The 14,321-nt window shown below is 46.6% G+C and overlaps 2 protein-coding genes across 13 annotated transcripts; both read right to left on the bottom strand.

Moving 5' to 3' along the window:
* Window positions 1–1,056: 1,056 nt before the first annotated feature.
* On the bottom strand, window positions 1,057–11,941 carry LOC108152140 (ensconsin). Of its 12 annotated transcripts, none has more exons than XM_017281242.2 (16): window positions 11,836–11,941; window positions 11,056–11,109; window positions 10,751–10,930; window positions 9,523–9,779; window positions 9,312–9,451; window positions 9,050–9,165; window positions 8,267–8,503; window positions 7,442–7,582; window positions 6,536–6,904; window positions 4,730–4,903; window positions 4,467–4,639; window positions 3,516–4,394; window positions 3,213–3,443; window positions 2,761–3,152; window positions 2,536–2,696; window positions 1,057–2,468 (listed from the first exon to the last, which is right to left on the bottom strand). In XM_017281242.2, exons 1-16 carry the CDS (start codon window positions 11,882–11,884, stop codon window positions 2,452–2,454), a joined length of 3,570 nt encoding a protein of 1,189 aa, XP_017136731.1. In that variant the 5' UTR covers window positions 11,885–11,941; the 3' UTR covers window positions 1,057–2,451. The 12 variants fall into 12 exon arrangements, with proteins under 12 accessions (XP_017136731.1, XP_017136727.1, XP_033243644.1 ...); XM_017281238.2 differs by having other exon boundaries at window positions 6,212–6,904; XM_033387753.1 differs by lacking the exon at window positions 10,751–10,930 and having other exon boundaries at window positions 11,836–11,940.
* Window positions 11,942–13,050: 1,109 nt separating this feature from the next.
* On the bottom strand, window positions 13,051–14,307 carry LOC108152686 (replication factor C subunit 2). Its single transcript, XM_017282189.2, has 2 exons — window positions 14,034–14,307; window positions 13,051–13,973 (listed from the first exon to the last, which is right to left on the bottom strand). The coding sequence occupies exons 1-2, from the start codon at window positions 14,196–14,198 to the stop codon at window positions 13,143–13,145; spliced, it is 996 nt and encodes a 331-aa protein (XP_017137678.1). The 5' UTR covers window positions 14,199–14,307; the 3' UTR covers window positions 13,051–13,142.
* Window positions 14,308–14,321: the final 14 nt, after the last annotated feature.

Raw genomic sequence — 14,321 nt, forward strand, 5'->3', positions numbered from 1 at the left:
ATAGAGGAATGTTTAACGGCTTATTATTTTTAAACGCAGTTCAAACCACAATATAAAAACAATGTTCACTTTTACTCGAATTTATAGAGCAAAAGATTAGATAGTAATCTCTCTCCTCTGCTCTATTTCCTGGTTCCTATGGCTTGCCTTATCACCAGAACTATTTCAGCATTTCATGCTCATGACCATAGAACTCGTATTTATAGGGACTTTTCTGGAAGCGATCAAGGCTTATGATACGGGATGGAATGGGATGGGATGGAGCAACTCATTTCAGTTTGCCTTGAGAATTAGTTACAGTTTATTCACATAAATATATATATATATTTTTAGGTAATCGTATAAATTATGCAATTTTTGTGTGGTTTTACGATAATAAGCGAATTTCTTTAGTGTTCTCATGTGATTCTAAATAAATAGAGGGGATTGATTGCTTACATGTTCTGTTGTTCTGTTTTGTTGTCTGTGTACTCGTACGCATGTGTGATATATAGTATACTCGACTCGTATTATTATATATAGTACAATACATAGTTCAGCTTGATCGTTTACGGTATTGATTCATGTGGATTTGCGTTTGCGTTTGCATTTGTCTTTTTTGTTTTGTTTTGATTATATCGCCATTAGGTTTATAACATAGGAAAGCATTAATTAACTAGAAGTTAGGGTTCAGTTAGTTGCGTACATATATTGCCATTATTATATTATATTATATTATTTTTAATCTATTAACGGGTTGGGTTGGGTTTCCACATGCGAAACACTCAAATTGGATGCTCTTACGACTTTCCCTTCCATCGATCTGTCTATATCGATGCAGATCCTACATATTTTTAAGGCCCTTACGCTCAGATACAAGTGGGTGTGGCACACACGCACACACAGCCTGCGTGTGTGTGTGTGTGCGTGTGTGAGTGATATAAACTATGGGATGATTCATCATTATATACTATATAAATTGGTTTCTTTTTGTATTTTTACAATCGGTTTTGCATGCTTCGTCTTCTTCAAGACAGTTGACGGGAGGAGGACAAGTACGAGGGGGACGACGATGAAGACTCTTTAAAAAATAATCATAATTTATTTTTGCACATGGATAAATACAATTACAAATATAAATGTGTATATATAAAAAAATGTGATACCAAAAAATATATACGTAGACGCAAAATAGATAATATACAGAGAACTTTTACTATAATAAAAAAGGGTGACATAAGCATAATCAGATTTTCGACTCCTACTACAAAAAATAGTACAACATCGTACAGGACTCCCTCCTCATTCCATTAGACCTAGGCGTGTGTGTGTGTGTGTGTGTGTGTGTTGGTATATCAAGCACTGATATCTCTGATTACAGTGTTTATATATCTTGTGTGTGGGGTGTGGTGTGTGTGTTATAGACTACCTATATATCTGATTGACGGATCCATATGGGGATGGATTGCCTACAAAACAGTATCAGCAAATAATTTCAATTGAATTTGTTGTTTCTCTATGTTTTTTGTTTTGTTAGTTTGTAATAAATAATACCGCACGATTCGTTGGCTCAACGTGTAATAAACTTAACTTACAGAACAACTGTGCAAACGTAGGGCAAAAAAAAAATTGCGGCGGGAAGGGAGGGGCCTCTCCTTCATATGAGCAGTGGTATGTATTGCATGGGGGCCTTGGTGATCTTGGGGCTTACTCTCTGTGTGGCGTACACCGCATAAACCGTACCCTGTCTGTGTCTGTATGCCGCATCTTCGTTTTGCTCGCTCGGGGAATCTCGCATAGTTGTTTAAACTAGTGTTTTGTCTACTAATTTGTTATATAATTTGCAATTATATACGCTGCCCGTCGGCGTCTCTGCTCAAGTTATACTCCGGTGTAAGCATGCACTTGCGACTTTTGAAGCGATTTCGTAATTAAATTAGCTCGAAACGAATCGGAAATTGCATCAAATGTTCATTTTCGTTATCCTTTATCCTTAGCCTTAGCTGTAGTGCTTCACAAACAGATTTCTTTGATATTGAATTGCTTCGCAAACGATCGATCCCCGAACTCTGGGGGCGGGGACTGGAGGGGAGGTTCCCTCTTCTCTTTCTCACATACATATATACTCTCTCTCTTTGCTCTTTTCAGATCTCTTTTAGGGGTTGTCTTAGTTCTTAACTAGATTTACGTGCAGCTGCTCCACATTTCTTAATCATTCTTCACTCACATGCTCTCCATTCTGATTCTCCTTCTATCTATATAATGTATGTATGTTTATATATATATATATATTTATATATATATATAGGTTTTTATAAGCTTTTATGTTTTCCTGTTTTCAGTAGTAACCATAATTTGTCGCATTCCTATATAGATCTCTTCCTATGAATAAATACTCCCAACTCCACACACATTTAGCTATATCAAGATTTAGGTTTAGAAAACAATCAGGTTTTGGTTTCCTCATCCAATTCACAGCAACGATATATCTGCAGAGAGAGATAGTTTCTGGTTAGTCGAGAGTTCTGAGTACTGAAAGGGGGGCGGGGACTGAACCTTTATTCTCGTGACTATCAGCAGTGACTAGCGTGGTGGTTGCCGCTGTGCTCGTCAGCAAGCTGTTATTGTTGTTCAGGTGTAGATCTTGTGACTCGATGCTCAGGTCGATCAGCTGCGTGGCGGCCGGAGTGACGGCATCCTGCAGCAGATTGATGTCGCTGCAGATCAAATGGGTTCGATTAGCAATGGATGGATCGACAGTTTCTGACATACGCCACTCACTTCTTGTTGTTCACATTCTCGAAATGGCCACCATTGCCGTTGGCCACCGCTGTGGTGGTGGTGTTGCTGCTGCCATCAAAGTCCGCCAGCAGCTTGCCGTTGCTCACCTGCTGATGCTGCTGCAGGTTTTTGGCGTTCTCGTCAATGATCATTGTGGAGAAGCTGTTGATCAGCGAGTTCTCCTTGTCTAGCACCGATTGCTCATACATCGCCTGTTGGCTGTTGGGAGGTGCCTCCGAGCCGGCCACTGTCACTGTGGCCATTGCAGTGCTGGGCGATCCACCGGCAGAGTTGTTGCTGCTACCGCTGACGCTGTTGCTGTCGCTGCTGCTGCTGCCATCAGCGGGGGTTGTCTCCGTTGCAGCCGCGGGGGCTGCCTTATCGTTGGATTCCTGCAAAGAATTGAGTGTTAGTTGGCAGAACTCTCTCTTGTCTCCTGTAGGAATTACTACCTTAGAGGGAGTAGCCGCGGCTCCGGCCTTGCGGGTGCGTGACATAATCGCTTCGACGCGCTTGCGTCGCTCTTCACGCTCCTTCTCCTCGCGCTTGAGGCGCTCGGCCACCTCGACACGCTGCTTTTCTGCCTCCTCCTTGGCCTTCTTTTCGGCCTCCTCGCGCTCCACGCGCTGTTTTTCCTCCTCCTCGCGTTTGCGCTGCTCCTCCTCCTCCCGCTGTTGGGCTTCCTGAAGAGAGAGAGAGACAAGACAAATGATTAATAGGCTTCCACGCACCCCTGCACGTGTGCGTTCCCTTACCTCGATTGCGATGCGCAGACGCTCCTCCTCGCCGCGCCTCTGTTCCTCGGCCATGCGTGTGGACTCCTCCTCGAACAGACGTTGGCGTTCGGCTTCCTCCTCCTGGGCCTTGATTTCGGCCAGGCGTTCGGCTTCGAGTCGTTGGCGCTCTAATTCCGCCTGTCGTTCGGCCTCCTCGCGGGCCAGTCGTCGTCTTTCGGCCAGGGCGGCCTTGGCCTGCTCCTCGGTCGTGATCTTCTTGGCCATCATCGATGCGGTCATCAAGTCAGAGCCATCGCCGCCGGAGTTCGCTGCTGGCGGAGTCAGCTCGCGCACCTCAGAGTTCTCCTTGCTGCGCGACGGCTTCTTGGGGGCAGCTTGAGGCTCCAGCGGTTGCCTGGGCAGCTCCTCCTTCTCAGTGCCCTCGTCGGCCTTTTCCTCCACATTCACAGAGCTAACCAGGGCCTCGGGCGGCACCTGCACGAGCACATTCTGTTCCTCCTCCTGCCTGGAAACCTCCTCCGTCTTAACGGAGTTTAGTGCCTCCTTTTCCGCCTTGCTTACAGCGAGAGCAGGGGCGGCCACATCCGTAGGAACTGGCACCTCTGCGTGAGTCTTTTCTGCCTCCTTGGCCACCCCGTTTTGGAGCTCGGGAACTGTAACTGGAGCTGGAGCTGGGGCTGGGGCTGGAGCAGGAGCAGGCGCTGCTGAGGCCACTTTTGTGGTGGTAGTTGTGGAGGTGCTGCTGTTGCTGCTGCTGGCCACAATCATGGACCTGCTCATGGCAGAGGTATCCTTGGTTTTCGGCTCCTTGCTGCTGATCCTGCTAATACGCTCCGAGCTGGCAGTGCGACTCGACAGAGCCTTGGAAGCAGATGCCGCCTTCGGCACCAAGGGTTCCTGGAAGGACAAGAGGAATAATTGAATGAGGATCTGCCTTAAGTGCGACTATGTGAATGATTGGGCGCTTACCCTTTTCGAAGGCGTCTTCTTCTCGGCACTGTTCAATCGAGATGAGCTGGAGGTCACGATCAGGGAGGTGGACATTAGGTTTGCAGTTCGTTTGGGGGTCGTTTGTGCGGATGGTGAGGCGGCTGCTGTTGTCTTCACAGGCGGCTTGTGATCCTTCTTCAGTTTGTTGATCTCTGCAGGGAGTTGGCAAGACAGGTTAGACAGTTAGCAAAGACGACTCTTTACCCTCTCGTGTGTGTGGACAAAAGATGAACTCAACTCACCTTCTAGGGACATGCCGGTGCCGGCAATGCTGGCCGGCCTGGGCTTGCGTGGCGCCGTTGCCGGCCGCCTGGGCACAAGGCCAGACGTGGACATAGTCGTCGAGGTGGACATGGCGCTGCCGGGCCTTGAGTTGTTATAGTGTCCGCCTGGCGTGGCATTTCCCGATCGCGAGCCTACAGAATCGATATGCGTTTAGAGTCAGTGCGAGATGAGAGACGTCTCTCAGGGAGTCAGTGAGTGGGCGGTGTGTCAGTATGGATGATCAGCAAACCAAGCTGCTTTGTGCATTGTGACCGTCACCAGAGTTGGTTGTTATAGTGTGGGTGGTTGGTTTGGTTGGGGGTTTGATTGGGGGAAAAGGAAAGTCACACAAAACCAATTTGAGACACAAGTTAAACAAAGAACCAACAGACAAAGGATCCAATCTTGGGGAACGGGGGGACACACTGAGCGAGCGACACACAAAATATATACGAGTAAATATACCAAGGACCAGGATGAAATAATAGTACCAATGCCTAACCCAAGTGTTGTGTTTTGTATGCGTATTTATATAATAATATAATGGGTATGATTACAATGTTAAATGACGTCCAAAATATAATAGTAATAGTAATAATAATAGTAACAACATGTATATATGTGGGTAAATGAATGTTCCGCTTAACCATTTCTAAAGGGGATCTCCAAAGGATGCTTAACTATGCGAACATACGAACGAAACGACCGACAAATGGCGACACTCAGCAAACAATATGGACCCAATAAAACACATGGCAGATCGGTGCATAAAGAAGTACATGTGGATGATAGAACAGATGCCACACAAATAGGAAATGAATGCAGACTGGACAGTGTCTAGTGCGTTTCAGGAAGACATTCTACACGAATAGTGGCAGTGCCGTAGCTCGAATTGGGTCAGCAATCGCATTGAATATATGTACACATCTGTTCTTGAATGAAAACTTGCAGAGAGTTTAATCTGTTTACAAAATGGATCTAGGGCAAAGCAGATCTACAGATCTAAGCCATAGAATCTTCACATTTGAAACGCACGTTTTAATGGCTGCTTGCAATGCAATGAAATGAAATGGGATCACAAAATTGCTGCTCAAATGAACTTGAGAAAACCTCTCTCTCTTTCTCTCTCTCATCGGTCGTTCTGCGTATGTATGTATGTCATCTATGGATCTACGGGATAACCAAAAGTGTACGTGTGTAGTGTTTTTGTGCTGTGCTGTGCTATGGTCGAGTGGGGTGAAAGTTCAAGTTAGCCAATTGTTGTGTGCTATCGGTAAATAGTAAGTATTCGGGTAAATGGGTAGATAAATGACTACAACGCCAGCCGCGATTAGAATAGTATTATGTGTGTGTGTGTGGTGTAGTGGCATAGGGAGTGTGGTTGTGGCTTTTGTTGTTTTGTGGCTGAGTAGTGGGTTCTATGGTTGTTGGTATGTAGTTGGTTTTTTAATCGCACACACCTGCATTCACTAACAAACTAGAAGAGTTCATGAGCAACAATGAGTTGGGATCGAAATCGAGACAACGGTGGTAGGGGTTAGTAGAAGTCGCATATTGCTGCTGCTGGTGGCCATGGCCATGGCCTGGCCGCCTGGTCGAGGCGTTCGAGTAGGAGTAGGATGCGGAGGATGAGGCAAATGATGATTGAAGATATTTTTTAGTTGCTGCAGTTTGCAAGCCAAGTGTGGACTGTCGGTGCTGGTTGTGGTGGTTGTGGGGTGGTGGTGGTGTAGTGCCATATGCCGACCACGAAATGTGGTTGCTTATCTGTGTCATGCTCTTACTGGAGTCACGCTGACCGGCACTGCCCAACGGCCGGAAGCTGGTCGAGATGCCGCCGCCCAGCGAATACTTTCCACGATCCCGGTCCCGCTGCCCACCGACACTGCCACCACCTGCCAGGTGGGTCATGCTCCGGGACATGATGCCGGTGGCACTCGAACTGCCGCTGCCGGCGCTGCCTGCCCGCCGAGAGCGTGCCGTGGAGCCGGCGGCATGAATGCGCCGACCCACGCCCCCCAGCGAGGCCGTCTCATCGAGCATCTCCAGTTCGCTCTCGCGCCGCTCCCGCTCCAGTATGGCTCGGACATGCTCCCCGTTGCGGCGTATGGGCTGGGCCAGCTGGTCCAAGCGGTTCATGGAGTAGGCCCGTCCTGCGATTCAGTTGAAAGTTGAAATTTGAAGTTGGTTCATGAATCAGAGAGTCTCGCTGCTGGATCCTTATCCTAGCTATACTTATAAGCTATATACATGTACATATATATATATATACAGGAGACGGCACAAAACATATGTGGGACAAGCTGCTCTACAAAATGGTGTGAGAAATCTGTGTGTTTATTAAGGTGTGTGTGTGTGTGTGGGTGTTTAGGTGTAAGTGTAGGTGCCTCAACAGCGTGTGCAGGCAGGATTTCCCTCTTCTTGCATATCATATCATATCGTATCATATCCATTCTCTGACTAAGCAAGGAACCACTAAAATACAGTCGGGGGAACAGAACTGGACCATTGGAACTGGAAACTGGAATCTGGCACCTACGCAATGGGCTAACCGAATGAGGCTGATCATATGATGAGTAGCGTAGCTGGACAATGAGGAGGAGGCTGATCGCTGGGATGATTATGTTCGTATATGTATGTATGTGTGGGTTGTAATGATCGATGGATGGTATCCGCTGAGTCGGTCTTACCTGGGGTTCTGGCTGGCGTGGTGCTCAGGGAGCTGCGCGAGCCGTAATGCCCGTCTCGGGGGCTGGGTATTGTCGGCATGAGGTCCGTTTTCCTGCGGTAAACGCTTCGGAACACGATGGGTGATGTGTCAACGCTATCTTCTGTAATATTTTGTTGTGTTTTTGGTTTTTGATTTTGCATTTTTGAATTTTTGATTTTTTGTTTTTTTTTGATACAACGATTTTCAAAGTTTCTGCGCTTACAGAAAACAAAACTTATTTTCTAGCAACAAGAGAAACCAAAAGTTGGCAAAAATAGCTTAAAGAGAAAGCGTTTACACCGATTCCATTAGAGAATTATTCAATTCACGAATGTGTATACGTTTTCCCATAAGTAAACAAACAACCATGCTGAGAAGTATCTACGTTGAGAGATCTGTTTAGAGGGCTAAGGCTAAGGCTGCTGCTTTTGTTTCTGATGCTTCTCTCTGAGGGTTAGAGCGGCAGCACAGAGGGGAAAACTAGGCAAGGCACGGAGGGGTTGGGTTTGGTTTGATTTCTGTACAAATTGGAATTATTGGAGGCGGTATACATCATATCATGCAAAACTGAGGCTCTAAGACATGCCATGGTTACGTGGGGGTAGAGACAAAGAGTTGCGAGCTTACGGCTGGTTACGGTGGGGGGTTATTCGGGGTTGGGGTTGGGGTTGGGGTTAGGGCTAGGGTTACGGTTACGGTTAGGGCATAAAAGAAAACAATAATTGGAGACAGAACATGAACATGGGTTAACAAACGGGAGAGAGCAAGGAACAAGAGTAGTCTCAAAGAGTAGTAGAACCCTCACCCTTACGATACGAGTTATGGAAGTTGTTGTTGTTGTTGTGATGGCTTGCAGCTGTGGTGCTTGTTGCTGTTGCTGTTGTTGTCGTATGGGGTCTGTGCGCTGTTTGTTTGCTAGTGGGCGGCCCATCGATATTGATGTCGCCACCGGCTATGGACAGGGAGAACCGTTTGGGCGGCTCATCATTGGAATAGCCCCAATTGAACACCTCATACATGGACGAAGACTTTCGGCGATGATCTGATGATGATTTTTCGGTTTTTTGTTGATTTTTTTTTTTTTTTGTTACAGAGAGAAAAGTGATCGGTTACAGAGGTGTGTGAAAACTGTTGTTGCTTTTAGGTGCAAATCATACGAATAGAGAGAGTATTCGAAAACAAAAGTAGTAAGGAATAGAAAAAACGAAAAGAGAAAACAATAAGGTGATCGTGCCGGGTGTGAGAATTCTCTGTGGGGTGGGGCTCAGGGGGGTGGGGTGTATCACATGTACAGGGTCTGGTACAGTGGGGGTACAGTGATGCATAATATATCATAGATAGATTGCAGGAGTATCTAGTTTAGGGGGATCACACACTGAGAGCTTGTCGAAACACAAGAATTATTACAATTTGTTCTAAGGTAATAACTGCAAAATAAAATGTAATCTCATTATGTGTGAGTGTGTGTGTTTGTGTGTGTGTGTGTGTGGGGGAGGGTGTGTTTTTTTGGGGGTCTCTGGAGTGTTACACGGTATGTGTCTTTTGCTGGGGGCAGTGCAGCGTTCGCGTGCACCGTTTCGTGACTCACCATCGTGTCTGTCCGTGGAGGAGGAGGCACGCTTCTTAGCACCACTGTCGGCAAGTTCTCGCTCGGAACTTCGACGTGTGAGCGAGGCGCCCGCTACGTTCGATATCGATGTAGATCTAAAAAGGGAATGGGGAAAACGGAATGGAGACATTAGCACATTAGAACTCTCGCTTCGCCATATTTGGCATTAGATGTGATCTTTCGCTTTCGTTTTGCCAAAGCGTAGTTTCACTTTGGCCACTTCCACTACCAAAACCCCTACCTTCGCTGACCCCAAAAGGCACTGGGCGAAACAAGACCATAATCCGCAGGCACATCCAACAGACGGGGCGTCGACGAGCCAAAAGCAAAACCAATTGAGTTTCTGTCCCTCCTCTTAACCTCTATTCGGGATTCACGTTCCTGTGGGATCACAAATCACAAATGACAAATCACAGATCGTTGTGGGGCAGACAGAAGAGACCGAGACGCACCTGATTCTTCTTAAGTATGTACTCGCGACGCTCCTTCTCGGCCTCAATGATGGCCTTTTTGCGCTCCTCCACCTGGTGGCGTTTCTCTGTGTCGCGGACGCGTATCTCCTCGATGCGTCGCCGCCGTTCCTCCTCCTTTTGTTCGCGATACCTTTGGGCCGCCTCTGCCTGGGCCCTCAGCTCCTCGATCTTTTTCTGTCTCTCCTCATTCTGGCGGTCGCGTGCATATTTCAGCTTCTCCTCTCGATCTTTGGACACTACAAAAGTTCGGATTAATTATTAAGTTTGCTATATTTTTAGATGCTGATGAATGTTAAACATAAAATTGAACAAACACACGGAGTTGGCAGGCAAATAAAACTGGAGATGTGCTACCTGTGGCCGGCCACAAATCAATAAAAACAAAATCTTGTTCTCTTTTTTCGGTTTTTTGTTGTTGTTTTTGTTGTTTGTGCCATTTGTTGCCGGTATATTATTTACAAGGGGTGCCTGACGTCATCGACGATGTACGCTGGCTGGCTGGCTGTTTGTGGGTCAATTGACAAACTAACATGGAATGAGACTACATTACACTACACATACAACAAAACAATAACAAATGGCACGCACACATAAAACAGAGACGAATCGTACACCCCCGCAGGCGCGCCACTCCCATTCCGCCCCTGAAACATTTGCCTATGTGCAAAAAAGGCAACAAATGGGAAGCAAAGAAAACTGTGCCTGCAAAGCGAACATTTTTGTGATATATTAAAATGACATTGAGGCAGAGGCAGAGGCAGAGGCGAGAAAACGAGCAAAAGAGCAGAAGAGGCAGGGCAGGCGGCAGGAATGAAAGTTCCAAGTTCCAGTGCCAATTCCAAGCATTATAATCGACCACTATTTCCGATGGAGGAGGAGACCTTATCGCCTTATCGGTTGCCAGATACTATTGGAATTCCATGACGTAATTACCATAAATAGGAAGGAACCAAATGCACAGCATGTCAATCTCAGCCCCAAAGAAAGGTCGTGGGGAGAACAATTATCAGCGACCAAGGTCGCAGTCAGATTTTTGGAAGGGGAATTTTCATGCTTCATGCCTAGATAAGGAGGAGTAGTCTCTTGGGGTCCGTTTATTCGTGAGATCATGCCGCAAACAGGAGGAACAGGAAAGGCAGGACTACAAGCAGACGGAGGGCATAGGCACCAATGCCATCGAGGGCGCCCTCGATGGAATGTAAACTACCTTGAGAGTCATCTTCGTTGCTGCTGCTGCCGCCCACCTGAGCAAACCAGTGCAGACTGTTGCCGGGGCTGCAGCTTGAGATCTCCGCTGGCATGGTGGCGGCGGCGGCGGCGGCAGGTGCGGTGGATGTGAGTGCGGGTACGGGTGCGTGGGCTGTCGGCCCAGTATGTGGCCGTGGTGCTGAGAGTGGATTATATGTTTTGTATATAGAGATAAATGAGTGCTTTGTGTCGTGTGCGATGTCTATATGAAGTCTGTGCCAATTTTATGTAACAAGTGAGAGATAAACAAAGTAAAAGCTTTACCTTTTCGCTCGGCGCTGCCCTCGCGGCTTTCGGCTCGTTTAGATGTGTGTTCCACTGAAAGTAAAGAAATGGTTTGATTCGATGATTTGAAGCTCATTCGGGGCTCGGTTCGGTTCGATCCCCATTACCCCTGCAGTCCCCGAATTTCCCACACGATTTCCCCAAACAATGGCACGGCACTTACTCGAAGGAGACACGAAGAAAACGAAACGAATGGAATATGGGTAGGAAAATCAATTGGCTTCTGTTTTGCACTTGTAGCCAGAAAACACGCATTTGGCGGATGGGCGGACGAGAGGACGGACAAACGCACACAAACAAACGCCTCAGCTGCAGCGCAGCTGCTGGCCAACACGATGACGAAGCGACGACTACGATGGCAGAGGCAGAGCGACATCATCAGCAGCAGCAGCAGCGGCGGCGGTGGCAGGGAGGCAGAAAAATGTATTCCTCTGGAAACATGAACTTATTTATAAACTCAAACTCCGGTTGACGGGTTTGGGGGAAAGGCACAACAAGCACATAGAACACACGGGAAAAAATTTCACCCATATGAGGGGGGCAAGCACTTCTACTTCTGGCTTCTTAGTTTTTTCACATCGTTTGCTTTGGCTTTGGTGTGAGTGCCGTTTGCCTGCGTTCGCTGCGCAGTCGACCAACAATTTTTAGAGGCTTAAAACGACTCATTACGCGATTCTCCGGGGGGTTTTTCACTATCCGTTTTCGCGCACAGGCCTATCCTTTGATTGGGAATATGTTTGGCCAATTTTAAATGCGTACCTTCTGGATTATTCGAATAATTTTCGTGTTGGCCCCCAAGACTCGCCATATTTCTTAAGCGCTGCAAATGTCGATCAGTGTGACCGCAGATTTACCCACTTAACCCACTGAACCCCCTCTATTTAAACAGGTGAACAACTTGAAATCACCCGCTGGAAATAATACTGTTTTTAAATTCTTCTTGTAGATCCACCCTTTCTTTTTACTTAAAGAGAAATGACCACCTTATCTTTCACATCTTTTACGCTAAAGTTCTTCAAGTTGTATCATTTTTGTGAAATGTATTAAAGTACCCATTAGTCAACAATGGGTTAATCGTTCTCTGTCCATGATCGGAACGCACATTGCTTTATTTTGATATTCGGTTGAATATTACTTGCTAGCCAGGACCCTCAGCCCTGAAAACAAAATTGAATCCTATTGATCAATTAATTTTCTACAAGAATGATAGTTTAAAGTACTTCTTTCAATTTTATTGTGTCTAAAGTAAGGTTTAAGCAAAAAATGTCAACAAGAAATAAAACCATAAACGTAAGTGTGGACGGATGATACGTAGTGATCTTGAAATGTTACGTCATTGTTTCTGCTCAACCGGTATCAGCTATGAGTATGGACATTTGTATACCCACTATCCTTAAGCTACTATTAAAATTCTGTTTTCCAAGCAGCTTTGAAACCTACTGGACAATGCATTTTCTCAGGTTGACATGGTTTTCATTTATTTATGCATTAGATCAGTTTGCTGTGGATATATCTAAGTCCCGATCCCTATTCTTGGTCTCTGTAAGCTGAAAATTTTCGTTGAGATAGCTTTAAACCAGATGCTGACTAGTTTCTGTATTCATTGGAGCCTGGGATGACAAACATTTCCTCAATTCTATAATATCCTTTCCCAACAGTAAAAAACGTAATGAATGGAATGAAGACATATTGCTGAGACCGAATTAATACTAGACAAGAATTTATGAAAAATACCGTAAATATACCTAAAACTCAATTTCGACGGTCACGTTTCGCTTAATACTGAACGAACTATCCATTTATACCCCCTCCATTTATACAGATAAATAAACTGAAATAAATTAACTGATAAATCTGAACTGGGAATCGGCTGGATAGTCACTAGAGCTGCGCCCCCAAGTGGAATTTCTTGAGAGTGAACGACAGGCCGTTTCTAAGTTCTACTTAGGGAATTATTTTTATTTCCGTATCAACTGATCTATCATATTCAGATTTATTTATAGATTCTTTTTAAATTTAATATTTTACAACTAATGGACTCCATTAGGGACTAATGGACTTGGGAACTAGTGGGACTCGGACACGATGCAAAGACGGGCCAGCAGAGCCGTGAGCTGTAACAGGGTATTGATGCCATCGACGATCTTCATGTGTGTAATGCCGATCTCGCGAATGAAGTTCAGCTTCATCTGCTCATCGAGATTCAGCCGCTTGCAGACGCGAAATATGTTACCAATAATGTCCTCCGGGGAGTAGCCGAGGCTCCACAGCTTGGCCAGTATCTTGTAGGCCTTGTGAATGTCATTTACGGCACAGTGCTGCAGCATTTCCTCCAGCAACTTGGGATGCGGCTCATCGCACACCTTGAACACGTTCTCCATGGTAATGTTGCCATATCCCTGGGCAGTGGCCTGCAGATTGTTGAGACCCTGTCGCATGTCTCCCTGGGCAGTGAAGACGACCGCCTCCAGGCCCTCCGCATCATAGGATAGACTCTCCCACTTGCTCACCTCGATCAGCTTGGCCAGAACCTGGGCATCCGAGAGCTTGGTGAAGCGCAGCATGGCGCAGCGCGATTGTATCGGCTCGATGATCTTCTCGCTGGTGTTGCAGGCCAGGGCGAAGCGAGTCGTGTTGCTGTAGATCTCCATGGTGCGACGCAGCGCCTGCTGGGCGCCCTCCGTCATGCTGTCCGCCTCGTCCAGGATAACGATCTTGTGACGGCCCTTGGGTAGCGTCACCTTTTGCTGGGCAAACATCTTGATCTTGTTGCGCACCACATCGATGCCACGCTCGTTCGAGGCATTCAGCTCCAGCACTGCCTCCTTGTAGCTGTCTCCGAGCAGGATGCGGGCCAGGCACTGAATGGTCGTGGTCTTGCCAACGCCAGGAGGACCCTGCAGGCATTATTCCTTGGTGAGTCGGGGCAATCAGCAGGTGACAATTCGTGTACTTACAGCTATAATTATGTTGGGTGCATTGCCCTGCGTTGCGAAGACGGAGAGACGTGCCACCGTATCCTCATTGCCCACGATTTCGTTGAACTTTGCAGGACGGTACTTCTCAATCCACGGCAAGTGGGTACGCTTCTCAGCTACAACAGTTTCCATATCTTCAGGCATATTTCGGTTCGATCTTTCAATTTGCAAATAGAGATTTTGCGCTAGCGTGATAAAAAAGCCGGCGTCTGTGTCAACCTTGGCGCCACTACGTGATTTTATTAGGGCTGCAAAACCATCGACGGT

This window comes from Drosophila miranda, chromosome XR, assembly GCF_003369915.1.
Source record: "Drosophila miranda strain MSH22 chromosome XR, D.miranda_PacBio2.1, whole genome shotgun sequence".
In the NCBI taxonomy this organism is placed as follows: domain Eukaryota; kingdom Metazoa; phylum Arthropoda; class Insecta; order Diptera; family Drosophilidae; genus Drosophila; species Drosophila miranda.